Source organism: Sipha flava, unplaced genomic scaffold, assembly GCF_003268045.1.
Source record: "Sipha flava isolate LNK unplaced genomic scaffold, YSA_version1 327_pilon_pilon, whole genome shotgun sequence".
In the NCBI taxonomy this organism is placed as follows: domain Eukaryota; kingdom Metazoa; phylum Arthropoda; class Insecta; order Hemiptera; family Aphididae; genus Sipha; species Sipha flava.
Window position 1 is genome coordinate 246,889 of NW_020273015.1, and position 15,276 is coordinate 262,164.

General features: G+C 27.2%; 1 protein-coding gene across 3 annotated transcripts; it reads right to left on the bottom strand.

The window, feature by feature from the left end:
• Positions 1-697: 697 nt before the first annotated feature.
• LOC112686874 (2,3-bisphosphoglycerate-dependent phosphoglycerate mutase-like) lies at positions 698-14,080 on the bottom strand. Of its 3 annotated transcripts, none has more exons than XM_025559334.1 (5): positions 13,848-14,080; positions 3,382-3,486; positions 2,644-2,876; positions 1,017-1,287; positions 698-935 (listed from the first exon to the last, which is right to left on the bottom strand). In XM_025559334.1, exons 1-5 carry the CDS (start codon positions 13,906-13,908, stop codon positions 772-774), a joined length of 834 nt encoding a protein of 277 aa, XP_025415119.1. In that variant the 5' UTR covers positions 13,909-14,080; the 3' UTR covers positions 698-771. The 3 variants fall into 3 exon arrangements, with proteins under 3 accessions (XP_025415119.1, XP_025415121.1, XP_025415120.1); XM_025559336.1 differs by lacking the exon at positions 13,848-14,080 and adding an exon at positions 13,168-13,537 and having other exon boundaries at positions 699-935; XM_025559335.1 differs by lacking the exon at positions 13,848-14,080 and adding an exon at positions 12,707-13,138 and having other exon boundaries at positions 699-935.
• Positions 14,081-15,276: the final 1,196 nt, after the last annotated feature.

Genomic DNA, 15,276 nt, shown 5'->3' on the forward strand with positions numbered 1-15,276 from the left:
TAAATTAAGAAAAAACAAAATACCTAATATTATTCAGTAAACAATGTAATTCACATTTAGGTAAGAAAATTTCTTTTAGAATACATTTTAGGTATTAATTGATTTCTTTTTTTTCTTATAGATTATAACTACTTAGAAAATGATTTTAGTAAATATATTCCTTAAAAAGTAGAAAAATAAAAGTATTTACAGTAAGATTCAATAATTTTAAATGATTTTTTTATATATAATTTTAATTAAATGTTCAAAATATGAATTTTGTTTTTTGTTAAATTTTGAGTGCATATAAATCCGCGTTATAGTTATAACTAATTAACTATTCATGATTCATCTGATATTAGATTTACGTACAAAAATGTCTAGGAATTTTATCTTATTTAGGATTCAAAATTGAATTTAGTGTGGTTACTTATTAATCAAAAGTTAATGCTGCTTTTCTGATAGGAAAAAGGAAATAAGAATACAATTATTTCGATAGTGAAAAAATCTAAATCATTCAGTAAATGTTTAAATATAAATACTATAAATAATAATAATCACACAAATCAATAATATTTTCTTAGATTTGGTCTGCAGGTTAAACAATAACTCACAAAAAATATTTATCATTAAATTATTGATAATATATTAATTTAAAAAAAGAATATTTCATCATTAATTATATATTTAAAAATTAATTTATAAAATTACATAAAACATAATAAGCAAATATCTGAATATCCAGACAAAAAAAAAATTAAAATTTTTTAAAATTAACTTAAAATCGGCAGCTTAATGAGAACCGATAGAGGCAGCTCTGGCTATTCCTTCTTCTATTCGTTTTTTATCACCCAAAAAAGTCCTCGAAGATATGACTTTCATGTCATCATCAAATTCATAAACGAATGGAATACCCGAAGGAATGTTTATTGAGCAAATATCATTGTCAGATACATCTATGGTAAAAAAAAAAAAAAAAACATTAAATTATAATTACAAATCTTATTATTGGAATAAAAATAAAATACAATACTGACTATCTAAATACTTGATGAGACTTCGTAATACGGTACCATGAGCCACAATCAAAATCCTTTGTCCTCGTTGTATATTCGGTACAATAGTATTGTCCCAATAAGGTATTACTCTCTCCATGGTTTCTTTAAGTGACTCAGTAGAAGGAAATTTTTCATTTGAAGTGTATGATTGAGCCACGATTTTGGGGTTACGCCAAATGGCTCGATAATATTTATGGGTAGCTTCCATTGGTGGTGGAAGGACATCAAAACTTCGTCTCCAAATTTGTACCTAGTTAATTTAATACAAGTATATTACTGTGTGACTTTAAATCTAATACAGATTATATATGTATATTTTGAAATGTCTTTGTTATATTTAAAAATGAAATAATAATTTGTATTCATACCATTTGAATATTTGATACATAAGTTCATAACTATAATACAAATTCAAATACTACATACGAAGTAATAACATTAAAATCATCATACATTTTTATTCAATTAAATAAATATCAATAAAATTATAACTAAAGTTTCTATTTATATTAATAATGGAAAAACTATTAAGAGGACGTCACACCCGCATGTATTATCTCTGTCTGACATACGTACAACATAGCAAATTGGCGTTCAGTGATTCAAATGTAGTGATGTTAGCTTTAAAATTAGGGTAAACTGACCTATAATCAAACTTTAAAGGAAGAACATTATCTGTGTTTCGTTGGTTGGTTTTTTCCGATATTTTAATTTTTTAGCGAGATATGATGTTTTTTTATATTTTACATACGCAAATTCTTCCCTTAAAGTTTGATTATAGGTCAGTTTACTCTAATATTAAAGCTAACTTTACTACATTTGAATCACTGAACGCAAATTTGCTATGTTGAACGTAGTCAGGCGGAGACAACACATGTGGGTGTGACGTCCTCTTAGAATACCTATAAATGAACTAACTTGGTCCAAATAGTCCAATCGTTGATATTAAAAGATACCTATTATATAAGACATTTAATGCAAGTTGCTTAATTAATACTCAAACATTAATCTCGGGAAAAAAATCAGTGTAAAATGAACGTTGAATAACATAAGCGTAACTTTGAAATTTATTGGGGGGGGGGGGGCAAAAATATAATTACATATCTAACAAAAAAGGTATCTGAGGCTAAATACCGTTTTAATCCCTATATATTATTATATAAAATTATTAATTTTCTAACATGATGTTTGATAAGCGAAAATTTAAGATTTAAAAAAAAAAATGTTATAGTAATAGCTATAACCAGCTGTTTTGTACTTATTTTAAAACAAGGTAAGTAAAATACCAGAGGGGGCACTGACCCTCCTAATTTTTTCTAGGGGGGGTAATTGCCCCCCCCCACAGTTTATGCCTATGTTGAATACATTACTAACTTCGCTTGATAAATAAAATAATTAATTCATAGTATTTTGCAAACATGAGCTCGTAATATTGTATTAGTTACTATATTTTAACAACCAAATAATAGACAAATTAATAAATTTTTCCACTTTGCTTTCATAAAACTGTATAATTAGTCATATTTTATCATGTAAAAATCACATCAACTGAAACTAAGCTTAATTTAAGTATTATGATAACCAAGTATATATTATAAATTTATACCTGTTTTTCGCCATATTTTGTAGCCAATTCAGCTTTATTGTATCCTGTCAAAGCTCCATAATGTCGCTCGTTTAACCTCCACGATTCCTCTACCGGTAGACTTGACTGACCAATGTGTTCAGTGATTATGTTAAGTGTTTGGTGGGCTCTAGTCAACAAAGATGTGTAAGCTCTATCAAACTCATAGTTTGATTGTTTTAATAATTCAGCACATTCTAAAGCTTCATTCGTACCTATAATATAGAAGAAAAAACTGTATTATAATTTATGTAATAAGTTTATGGTTGTTAAGTATTGTTGAAGCAAGAAAAATATTTTTACATGTACGCTTCATTCAGTTTTAAATTTACCTCCCACTGCACACATTATATTTACTCAATAAAAAATACATTATGGATATGTTCCAAAAAACCCACTGTAGTAAATTTAGACATATATTAGTTATTGTCGTTATCGATCACGATCTTAGAGAATTTATAAATTACAATAATTGTAATAAATTTTTCTAAATATATCATATGTTTTACATAAAAAATTTAATTGAAAGTTAAGACGAAAGCAGGAAAATATAAGTCGTATTATAATAAATTATCGAGTTATATAATTAACAATAATTATTTGTTATTTTCTATAATCTTTTCAGAATTATAATCAATTTATAATTTTCATATTTGTTTAATTAATAGTTATTGCAATACATTTAAATGATAATTCATATGAACTGTTTATTTGTATTACCTCGATCAGATAATAGTGAATCGTACCATCCACAGAAAATATTGTTTTTAGACCATTCACTTTCGCCATGCCTGGCCAATACCACGATTCGTCTTCCCGTCATTACTGAAATATCATAAAATATAAATGATAAAATGAATAAAATTGTTCAATGCGAATTTAAAATAATTAAGAATTAATTATATATATTCACGAAATGTTTTAATGTTTCACACCAATAGAAAAAGTGAATATTTATGAGAATATTACAAGATTTGACAACAGCTTTTATTTAATTCGAGTGACCTTCTTACGCACAGAGATAATAATAAATTTTATTCTGTGGTAGTGACGAATGTACACCACTATATTTATTAAAAAAAATAACTATTTTATTACATTAAGATAAAAAAAGAGATTCAACTTGTAACTTTTTAATTATATCGGTTTATCATTGTATTGCTATAAGTTGCAATGAACTTATTTTAATATCAAATGTTATTTATAAATACTAAAATTAAGTTAATTCATAGATATTATAAAAATAATCGTTTTGTATACAAAGAGATTCATTAAAAATATATCTTATTTAATTGTTACTTGTTAAAATATTTTAGTTTTCTAGGTAAAAATTTATTTAATTCAATAAACAAATTAATAATACTATAAAATCACTAAACAAATTAATAACTGTAGTTAAGCTTATTTATATATTGTCAAATAATATATAATATTTACATACTAGTTAATTGCAAGTATTCACATAATTTAATTACATTGCTATTTAATATTTCTCGATGCAATTTAAAATTTGCAATACAAGCATTTTCTTAAATAAATATTATACAATCCCATATTATTAACATTTGAGCTAATAAATATAAAATATATTTATACTGACTCTCAGTCTTATACTAGATAATAATAGATATAGATAATGCATTAATAATAGTTATGAAAACGCATATTATATCAAAAAAAGCGTAATTTTAAAAGCGAATTGCAATTCGAAATAAATACATGTAGTCAAATAAGTATTAAAAAATTGCTTCATGAGAAAATTGGTATAATTTATATGTATATGTTTTATAAAATTAATATTCTTTCGTAAACATATAAAACAAGAAAAAAGGGGTTAATATCCTATAAATGCTATAAGAAATTATTAAACATAACAACTTTAATATCCAACAAATATGTATTTATTCCTTCACAGCACGTTAATTACTTAGCTTTCTCAAATACACTTATATTCTAGTAGTCCTAATTATTGTAATTACAACAATTCAGAGTTTGCCAAAGTATTAAAATTATTAAAATATGTGAATCATTTGCTAGGTAAATTAAAATAAAAAAAATATGAATAACATAAAATTTCGATACACGATTTAATAACAAATAATCCATCACGTCAGTTCAAAATGGAAAAAAATAAAGAATTTTTAGAAAATTAAGGAAAACAATGTAAAATTTAATTATACAACATTAAATTCTCATAAGATATGATCTACATTATAAAATAAATCTATTTTCATTATTGTTATGTTTATAAATTTTTATAAACATAAAAATTTAATAAATCAGAGAAAATATACATTTATGATAAGAACTCCAATAAAACAAGAACTGATTCAAAAATTAATCGATTCCCTTATTATTAGCATTAAATAATAATTATCAATATTTTTTTATAAATATTTTATCATTTTAAAATATACATAATAAAGACCATTATGCATGTGTCCGATACATATCCAGGTATAAGAGTTATTTAATCTGACTTGATATTAAATATCAAGTTATTCCTTACATAATTTAAGTAACCGTAGACACCAAATCCATTAAATAATAAATTAATACTTAATTTCATTTGACAAGAAATTCCATGGGGGAATTATTTTATAAATATGTTAATGTAATAACGCAATCATGCTGGTTTTCTTATGTAGTTATATAGAAACACATTTTTCTTACAGATATCGATTACAATATAAATATAATATTCTAAAAAAAAAAAAAAAAATATGTCTTATGAGTACCTATATATTATTGTACTTGTTTATTTTTTTTTTAATTAAATCAATAATAAATAATATGACAATAATAAACAGTGTAGTACCACTTAAACTTTAACATTATTACATTCAGACATACATATACCATATATATGTTAAAAAACTCATCTTGAACTTCGTTCACCCCAAAATAGGTACTAAATTATTTTAAATTCTTACGTCACAACAAATATTGCACTCAATATTTTAAATGTTTATATATCATCATTATACACTTATGCATAATTCTCAACAAATATTCAGAAATTCACATTTTAATACCTTATAATTCAACCATGTTTATTTATTCATTTAAGAGCTGCATAAAACAACTTAACATGAGATTTTTTACAGACCCAAAAAAGTATTTACAAAGATAATACATCAATGTAAAATGTAATATAAATATATTTTTATGTAATTATACTTAGTGGTACATAACGCATATTCAATTTTTAATAAAAATATTTAGTTTTTTAAAAATATACATTTTTCTATAAACGTTTAAAAAATCAAAAACTTATTACATATATTTTCATTAAATACGTTCTTGTGTTCTGGTATATTTTCGTATATATATATTAAACAAAATGTTTTTAAATAATAAATTAAAGTAATAAATATAGTAATTTAACCTTAATTTATTCTTCAGTAGATGTATTCATATTTAATTTACAATGTTACAACTGGTATATTATTCACAACGATCTCAGATGTATTACACGATATACCTATGATATGATACAATTTTAGAATAGGAATAAATATAATATAATTTAAAAATGTATTGATTCATTGACCTAAGACTAAAGTTTTAGCAGCAATACACTTAACTGTTTTTGTTTATAAAATTAATATTAGATAAATTAATGATACAAAAATGTTCATATTTATAAATTCTATACATAAGTATAACGTTTATAATGAACCTTATCAAGTGTATTTTGATACCATATTATATTACTTTAATTTTCTTTTAATTGTAGCATTCCCAAACAGTTTGATTGTATAATTTGAAAAATAATTACAGAACATTAACCAAATATTTGAGGGTAAAAAGTAATAACATATACCTAAATCTCAGTTTTTTTTTTTTTTTAATACCTATGAATAATAGCGGATTGAACGTCAAGATTACTTTTCTGTATTATACACTTAAATTATACAAACATCATTATTTTTACCATAAATATTTTAAAAGGTATGATTTTGAATATTATACCATAGCTTTAGAAGCGGGTCTAGGGAGGAGATTATGGTTAATTGACTCACAGTTAATATTTGTTGATAAAATTAGCCTTTCGAAGTTTTTTAATATTTTTTAAATTTGCCAACTTTAAGTTAAAGTTAATACTAGATTAGGGCAAATGCCCTAGTTGCCACCCTTTTCAAAGTACGCTACTGGTTTTATCGTGTAGTACAGTAAAACATCTCTATATCAGACCCCATGTTTAAATATTTTAGGAATGCTATTTTTCTATAAAATTTATAGATTTTATTGATATTATTTCACTGATATATAATCTATAGACGATTGAACTTTTATTAGATGAAATACTTGGAATTTTACGAATACCGCGACTAATTCTTTGAGAACAAAAGCCAGTCTTGAATTATATACGAAGTAAACTGCAGTATATAAGATAAATTAACTGGCATATTATTATGAAAAGAGCTCGAGGACGTTTGGAATTCCTTAAACTCAAGTTGAATGAATTATCATGTACATAAAAAATAATAACAAAATAAAATCACAATAACTCATAAAATACTAGGCTAATTTATTTACATATAGTTTTTAAATAATTAAAAAAAAAATGTAAAATATCTACTGCCTACACTGCTTTTCATAACACTATGTAAATACAAAGTTTAAGAATTATTATGTAACATGATAAAAATTAAAAAATTAAACAATTGTCCCACAAAGTTATCAATAGTAAACAGTTATTTAAACATATAATACGTGTAGTAAACATAAATACACACTCGTGTATCGCGCCTAAATTTGACATTTCGCAGACACATACACACACACACACACACACACACACATGCACACCGCGTGTGTCACATAAGTGTGATTTAAAATTAATTACAATATGCAAGTAGATACAAATGAAACCACGAGTCATAAATCTTTTTGGTATCTGATTAAGAAAAATAAATGTTAAATATTAAGTTATTATTGAGTTTATTTGTAAATATATTTTATTTGCTATTTTATTTAATTCCATATTTTTACTTAAATGATCTGCTCATCTAAGTAGCCATCTATACTTTAACTTATGACACTTTATTTGAAAACCTATCAAATATTTCCACACATGAATAAAAATATCACTTAACATATAACATATATAACAACATTATTCAAATAATAATAAATAATATAATACATTTTAGTTATGTCCTTCTGTAAAATTCCAAACGAATTATAATTATATTATATGGCTAGTAATATATTGTAAAATATTTTATCTGAACAATTAATTGTAATAAAAAAATTATAGTTTTAATTTCAAATATTAAAATGAAAACTTACTATTTTAAAATAACAACATAAATAAAATGGATTTATTATTCATAGTGAGATATTTAATTGATCTCTTTAGTTATACATTTTTAACATATAATAAATATTATTTTATTTTAAATTATATATTAATTACGTTTAAAACATTGAAATTATCTTTATTCTTTATTTAAGTTAAATAGACAATTTAAGTAAATCGTAAAATAAGAATATTTAAAATATTATTTTAACTTGTAATGTAGTAATTAATTTAGTACCTATAATATAGGCTTATAAAAAATACAAAATTAAAAATATTATAATAGATAAAATACCCTTACAATCAATTGCTGACACTGAATGATTAGGTAAAATTATCAATAGGCAAACAAACAAACTAAAAGAAGATAATATTTTAATTATCAATATACTAAAAAAGATTAAATTACTATGATGTTGATAATTATGCTATAGATTGATGCATTATGTTATTAAACAATAATATAATGAACTAGTTTCAGATATCACTAATAATCTTAATCTAAGTAGCTAACATATAAATAATAAAATATGCTAATAGGTAAATAATCGTTTATAATTAAAACATTTTAAAATTATCGTTATTTTATGATAAATACAAAAAAATGTTCTTCTCGAGTTTGATTGGTTTTTTTTATTTATATAAGAGCTTTTGCAAATATTCTTGAACATAAATAAACCTTTTATACATAAAAACAAATTTATGGCATTTTTTCAAATGATATAAAATAGATGAGCTTAAAATGTAGATAGCTTTTTTCTTCCTTTAAGTATATTTATTTTTCATTCAATTTATTAACAAGATTTCCAGACTAAAATAGGCAATATCATGAACTCCTCAAATAATTTATTTAGTGTATACTGAATTTAAAAAATATATGCGTAATTTAAACAATTTTAAAGTCTTTTTCTTTTCAACATAACCACGATTTTCTTAAAATCATTAGTCTTAGCTATAACCAGACTTAAATTGAGATCTTACTTTTAACGATTTATCAAATTTTTATTTTTATATTCGAAAAACACGGGAAAATAATAAATAAACTGGTTGAAAATAGCGGAATAGTCGAATTGCACTTATTACCTACAAATAAATGGTCGAATTGCACTTGGATTGATAAAAGGTAATGGTCGAACCGCACTCGAGTAAAAATCAGGTAGTGATTGAATTGCACTCGTTCAAAAAAAGTTTTAAAATGGAAAACGCTTTAAAAATATTAGGAATCTTTCTATTAAAGAACGTTGTACTTATTTAATAGCATTATATGTTAGTTCGTGCCATTTAGATAACACAGATAATATTATTATTCCCAATGTGTTTAAAATAATTACTGAAAAGTGCAATGAAAATGGTTTAATATTTATGCTAAATTTATTTTTAGCAGATTTTGAACAAGCAATCCATAATGCGATCAATGAAATGTTTCCTTTATATAAAATAATAGGTTGTAGATTCCATTTATCACAATCATGGTATTGTAAAATACAAAATTTAGGACTTTCAATTGATTACAAATCTGAAACAGAAATTGGAAAATGGCTTCGTAATATATTTGGTTTAAGTTTTTTAAATGTAGTTGAAGTTGGCGAATCTTATACAGATGATTTTATGTCAACTATCCCAGAAAATCACACTGTTAAAAAATTTAATGATTATTTAGTTAATAATTATATTTCTGACGAAGGACTTTTACCGCCTCATATTTAGGCTTAAGATAAGATTTCTAGTCAAAGAACTACTAATGCATGTGAGTCTTTCCACGCGAAGTTCAATAAATCATTTTTATCACCACATCCAAATATATTTGTATTTATTGATGTTTTAACACAATTAAAAATCGTTAACACGGTACCAGAAAAAAAATAAATAATATTCAAAAATATATTGACTTATATACTCAGATGCGTATTACCATGGTAGAATTTTTGAATACAATTAGTCATGACTACAAAAAAATTATCAAAATGACAAAAAAAGAATTATAATAAGGACGATAGTTAAATTTGACGATTAAAAAAAAAATGTATAATAATAATATGTATAATATATAATGTATATAATGTATAATATAACAATTATAATGTAAATATATATAATTAAAATAATATGATATATAAAACAATCATTTTTAACCATGCCAATGATTACTAAGTGATACTAAATGTAACTAAATAAAGTAAATCAAACCCCTTTAAATGCATGATAATTTTATTGAAATACTTTTTTGAGTCAAGTGCAGTTCGACCACTACCTGCTTTTTACCCGAGTGCAGTTCGACCATAACCTTTTTTAAACCCAAGTGCAATTCGACTTAAAGAAGTGCAATTCGACCATACCCGAAAATAAAACAGTTTTAATCAAGATATACTATAAAAATGGCACTAATTTCAACTCCTGCCTAGGTACACGTAAAAAACGTTCATAACATTTGATAGCAAATAATCAGTATACTACAACTATGGTATAATGAAAATATAATATGTATTGTATCTATTCACTATTATAGTTAAATAATAAATTAAATAATTTAAAATAATTTGTTATTTCAAAATTGTAAAGTATTTTGTTGAAAACAATTTTTTCTTTTCGAAAAATATATTCAAAATATTCAATAATCAAATATTTGACAAAAGATTTGTTATACTCAATTTTCCGAACATTTTGGCTGATCATGATTTTTAAAATATAAAAAACCGCCCACCAGTGTCATGAAAATCTGTAAATTTTGTAAAATCTGTGAATTGCAATTTTTATGATTTTGTTAAAAAACAAAAAACAGAATCTTACAGCTGACGGTATCGTTGCCAGATTTATTCATTATAATTCAATGTATTATAAATACTCCGAAAGAGTTAAAATCCTGAATAACTTGCATAGTTTATTAAGACGTAATAAATTGTATAAATATTAAAATATTATTTTTCTTGTCAAATACTGTAATCATTTCATAAATTATCCGTTCCGATTTGTATATAATTTAAGAATATTTAGAAATATTATTGAGATAATATATAACAGGTACAATTATTCTAATTATGAAATAAAATTATGGTTGACCCAATAAAGTAAGCTTATAAATTCTACCCTAATCTGAAATTCAGTGGCAATAGCTTTTAAAAAAACTAACAATAAAAAGATAACGGTTAAAAAGTATCAACTAAATAAGTACAAAATATGTAGACCAAACCACTACAACAGACATGTATATAATGAAATTTCATAATATACATATATATATATTATATTATTAATTTATAACCCATTATTGTAATTGCTTTTTGTCAATATGTGAATATTATATAAAACTTTTATTGTAATCAACAAACATCAACCTTATCTTGTTTTTACTTTAACAACTGTGAAATAGTGATTTTGTTATAATAATCGTGGGAACTCATATAATTATATTATCTTATTATAATATTATTTAAGACTTTATTAAAATATAAATTACTGTAATATTTATCATAATGCATTCATACTGTATAACTATACAATATACAGCAGAGTAGATAAGATAGATTTTAATATTTTATAGTTATTAATATACCCTAAGTTATAATTTTATTATAATGTTTATTTTTAAAATATTATAATTAAATTAATGAAAATTATATAAATAATTAAATAATAAATAAAAAAATAGGTAGTTCGAAAGGAATTCTTTTAATATACAGAACATTTCACTATAACTGAAACATCTAGTGAGAATTTCAAAAATAAAAAATTTATATGATTGAAGATAATGTCTTACATTTTTAATATTGACATGGTAACAAATATGTCAAATACATAATTCGAATACATCAATGCATAATTATAATTTAAAGTGCATTTTCATCAGATTATCATCGCATAAATTATTTTTTAAACATATCATCGGATGGTACGCCAACAAAATATACATTTATATGATAATCGCAACTATTTGCATACACTATGTGCAAAGAAGTGCATTATAAACAGATTTACGACCCGAATGAATGGCCCTCGAAAATTGAAAATGATTTACTTCCAAAGGAAAAAAAAAATATTTAAAAATTTTTTTTTTTAATATCAGAAACGTAATATGAAACGGCCAGCAGTAAACAGGAATTAAAATAATTTACCTACGCGGCATTTATTGCTCCAGGACGAGAGAGAAACCTGTAGAAAAGATGAGAAAAAAAAAGAAAAACGAACAAAATAATATCGTAGTATCAACAATTACGTATTGGATAGATTGGTTTTGATTAAAAAATGTCATCGAGGAGTACATTGCGAGTGTTTTTAATAAATTGGCGCCAAAACATATGCCGTTGCCGAAACGCGTGCGTTCCATTACGGTCGCAGCGCGCACCAGACACGGCGACGAGATCAATATTCGAAAAGTGACAAAACGGATACATGATATTATTATTTTTATTTTTTACTGAATTGTAGATAAAAAAGATAGAAAACCGTGAAGTACGATCGGTCATCGACATTATATTCATCATGCACACGTACACACATACCTACACAGGTATATTTTTGTTTACTACTAAATATAGATGTAACGTAGAACTACATAACAATAACTAATAATAAACCAATAAACGTATAAATTATAATATTATGTACACGCGTACGGGGTACCATTCGCTGTTTATTAGGTACATATGTATAGAGCAGTCGACCGAGTAATAATAATCATAATTCATTATAATGATCGATAAACAAACAAGAACATTATTAATGTAACATAATCATACGTACCTATTTGTGATATAAAGTTATAAAAATTAAAAGTCGGATGTACAAAAGAAAAATAAATCGGAAAAAATACCGGTAGTTAATACATGAAATTAACGGAAAGTAAAACACAAAAATGAAAAACTGAAAGAGCAAAAACAAAACAACGCGTAATGTTTACCACCTACTTGCGATAGAGCCACTGATATATCATGAACGTGTACAAGAGTATATGATGTTTACGTGCGCGCGCTCCCGCGCGTGTGTGTGTGTGTTTGAGCGTGCGCGCACGCGTTTATACGGTCTGGTGTATGTGTGTATGCGTATATGTGTGTGAATGTGTGTGTGCCCGCGCGCGCGCGCGCGCCCGCGCGTATGTGTGTGTGTGTATGTGTATGTTCGTGTGTACGCACGCGGGTATGTCTGCGCCGCCGCCTTGCTGTTCGCGTGTGCACACCGGGGCAATTCCGATACACTAAACGTACCGAAGTTATATTATTACAGCGCAGCACCTCCGGCATGCTGCTGTTGCTGCTGCTGCTTCTGCTGCCGGAGACGACGGCGCGGTGGTAGCGTTCTGTGTTTACACGCGGTGCGTGTCCGTGGCGCTGCTGCTGGTGCGCTCCGCGTTGTTGTTGTTTTCATCGTCGTCGCGTTCGCCGTTGCTTACCACCACCGCCACCATAACTACCGTCGCACCGCACACCACACGTATCGCGAACGGATTTCTCGCGAGCGCAGCGGTGGGACGACGTGTATTTATTTATTTACCTTTTTTTTTTTTTTTTTTTTATTAATATTCTGTATGCCCTATCAAATGGGAATTTTACGCGCACCCGTGAGCCGGACGCCGTGACCCTCGAGTGGCCGGCCGGCTGGTCGGTCGGTGTCGGTGGAGAAGCCGCAAGGCACCGGTCGGAGACGGTACGTCCTGCGCGCGCGCGACCGTCCGTCAGCCGGCTAACGAGGAAACGACGGCGGGGGGAAGGAAATCGGGCGGCGACGACCGAGTACGCGCGCACGGTGCGGCGCCGTGGATTGCGATCGGTTTTAACGGATGTCTTGTGTGTGCCGCCCGTGTCACATACCGGAAACACCGTGATTGTGCCCGTGTAGCGTTGTTCGTATTATAATAGGAAAGATTTATGAAATGAATTGCACGCACCTGGTGATGACGGTGGGGAAACGGACAGCGGAATCGCGGTTTTTCGGACTGACGACGACATTTTTCTTTACTTCTCGACGTGATGACGCATTTTGTGTTGGTGCATCTGTGTGTGTGTGTGTGCGTGTCAAGCAAGGGATGCCTCGTGTAGCCGTCTTGGGCACGCGCACGCACACGCGCGATACGAATCCGACGCACCGTTTGTTATCGCTTGAACCGTCGTCGCGACGCGAACACACTATTTACACACACACTCATTACTCGTTTCGGGTCGATTGTGTCGTGCGTCGCTGCCACGAATCGTCCGACAGATAATATTAGGCACAATATTTATATTGTGTAGGAACGCAAACGGTTTTCGAGTGGCCGCTTGCTAGTGTTCGACTCGCTCATCGATGGAAATCATTTTTGTCTTCACGAGAGGAAAAATGTATCGTAATACCATACATTTGGTGAAAATAATAATACTTAATAATATAATAATTATTATTATTATAATTACTTAACGATTAAAAACGATTGCAAAATTATAATAGTTGAGCAAACCGGCACCCATATACAATGAACCAATGGTGCCGTTTAAGGGGACAATAGGGACCATACCATCCCTCCTAGTGATTTTTGACTGACCGCGTAGTTGGTAAGCTTGAATTTGGATGTTTTGCCTAAAAATAATACAGAGTATACTATGTATTATATAGATATATACCAAACAATATTGGCAATAAGAATCAAATCCGCCACTGCAACGAACCCTGTTATCTTATATTCATAAAAATAAATTTTATTTTGAAAATCGATGTTTAATATGATTTTGTCCCTAACCTTCAATCCGATAGCATCGGTGATCAGCAAGCACAGAACGTTTTACGAAACGTGAATATTCTAATTTTTGCACGAGCCTGTCTGCGATCATGTCTAAACAAAATCATTGTCATAAAGACTGGTAACATTTCAAACGGTTTGATATCTCTTATCTCTATATATGTATGTATACAGTATGCGTAATCTACGTCAGTGTATTATGTAATCAAAATTATAAAGCGCAAATTGTACTAAAGTGATATTTTCGATACTTGTTCCGACTTTGAAACGTGTTTTATTAAATGAAAATTCCCATTTATATTGATAAATGGTACATTTACCTTGGTTTTTGACATCCACTACGGTTTAATGTTTGCAATAGCGCATTGGTTGTTAGGAAAGTAACTTTTCCTTATCGTGTTTTAAATAAAATCGATGGCGAGCCAGCAAGATTTCCAGATGTATAATTCATACTACTAAAGATATTAAACGAAAAAGTAATCAATAAATTTACGGTGCGTTTATCAAGACCGTTGATGTTAACTAAAATAGGTACAACTGATTTGATGCAGTTTATACGTCATGTATAAGTACATAATATATAGTTACTTGGTGTCTATCATAA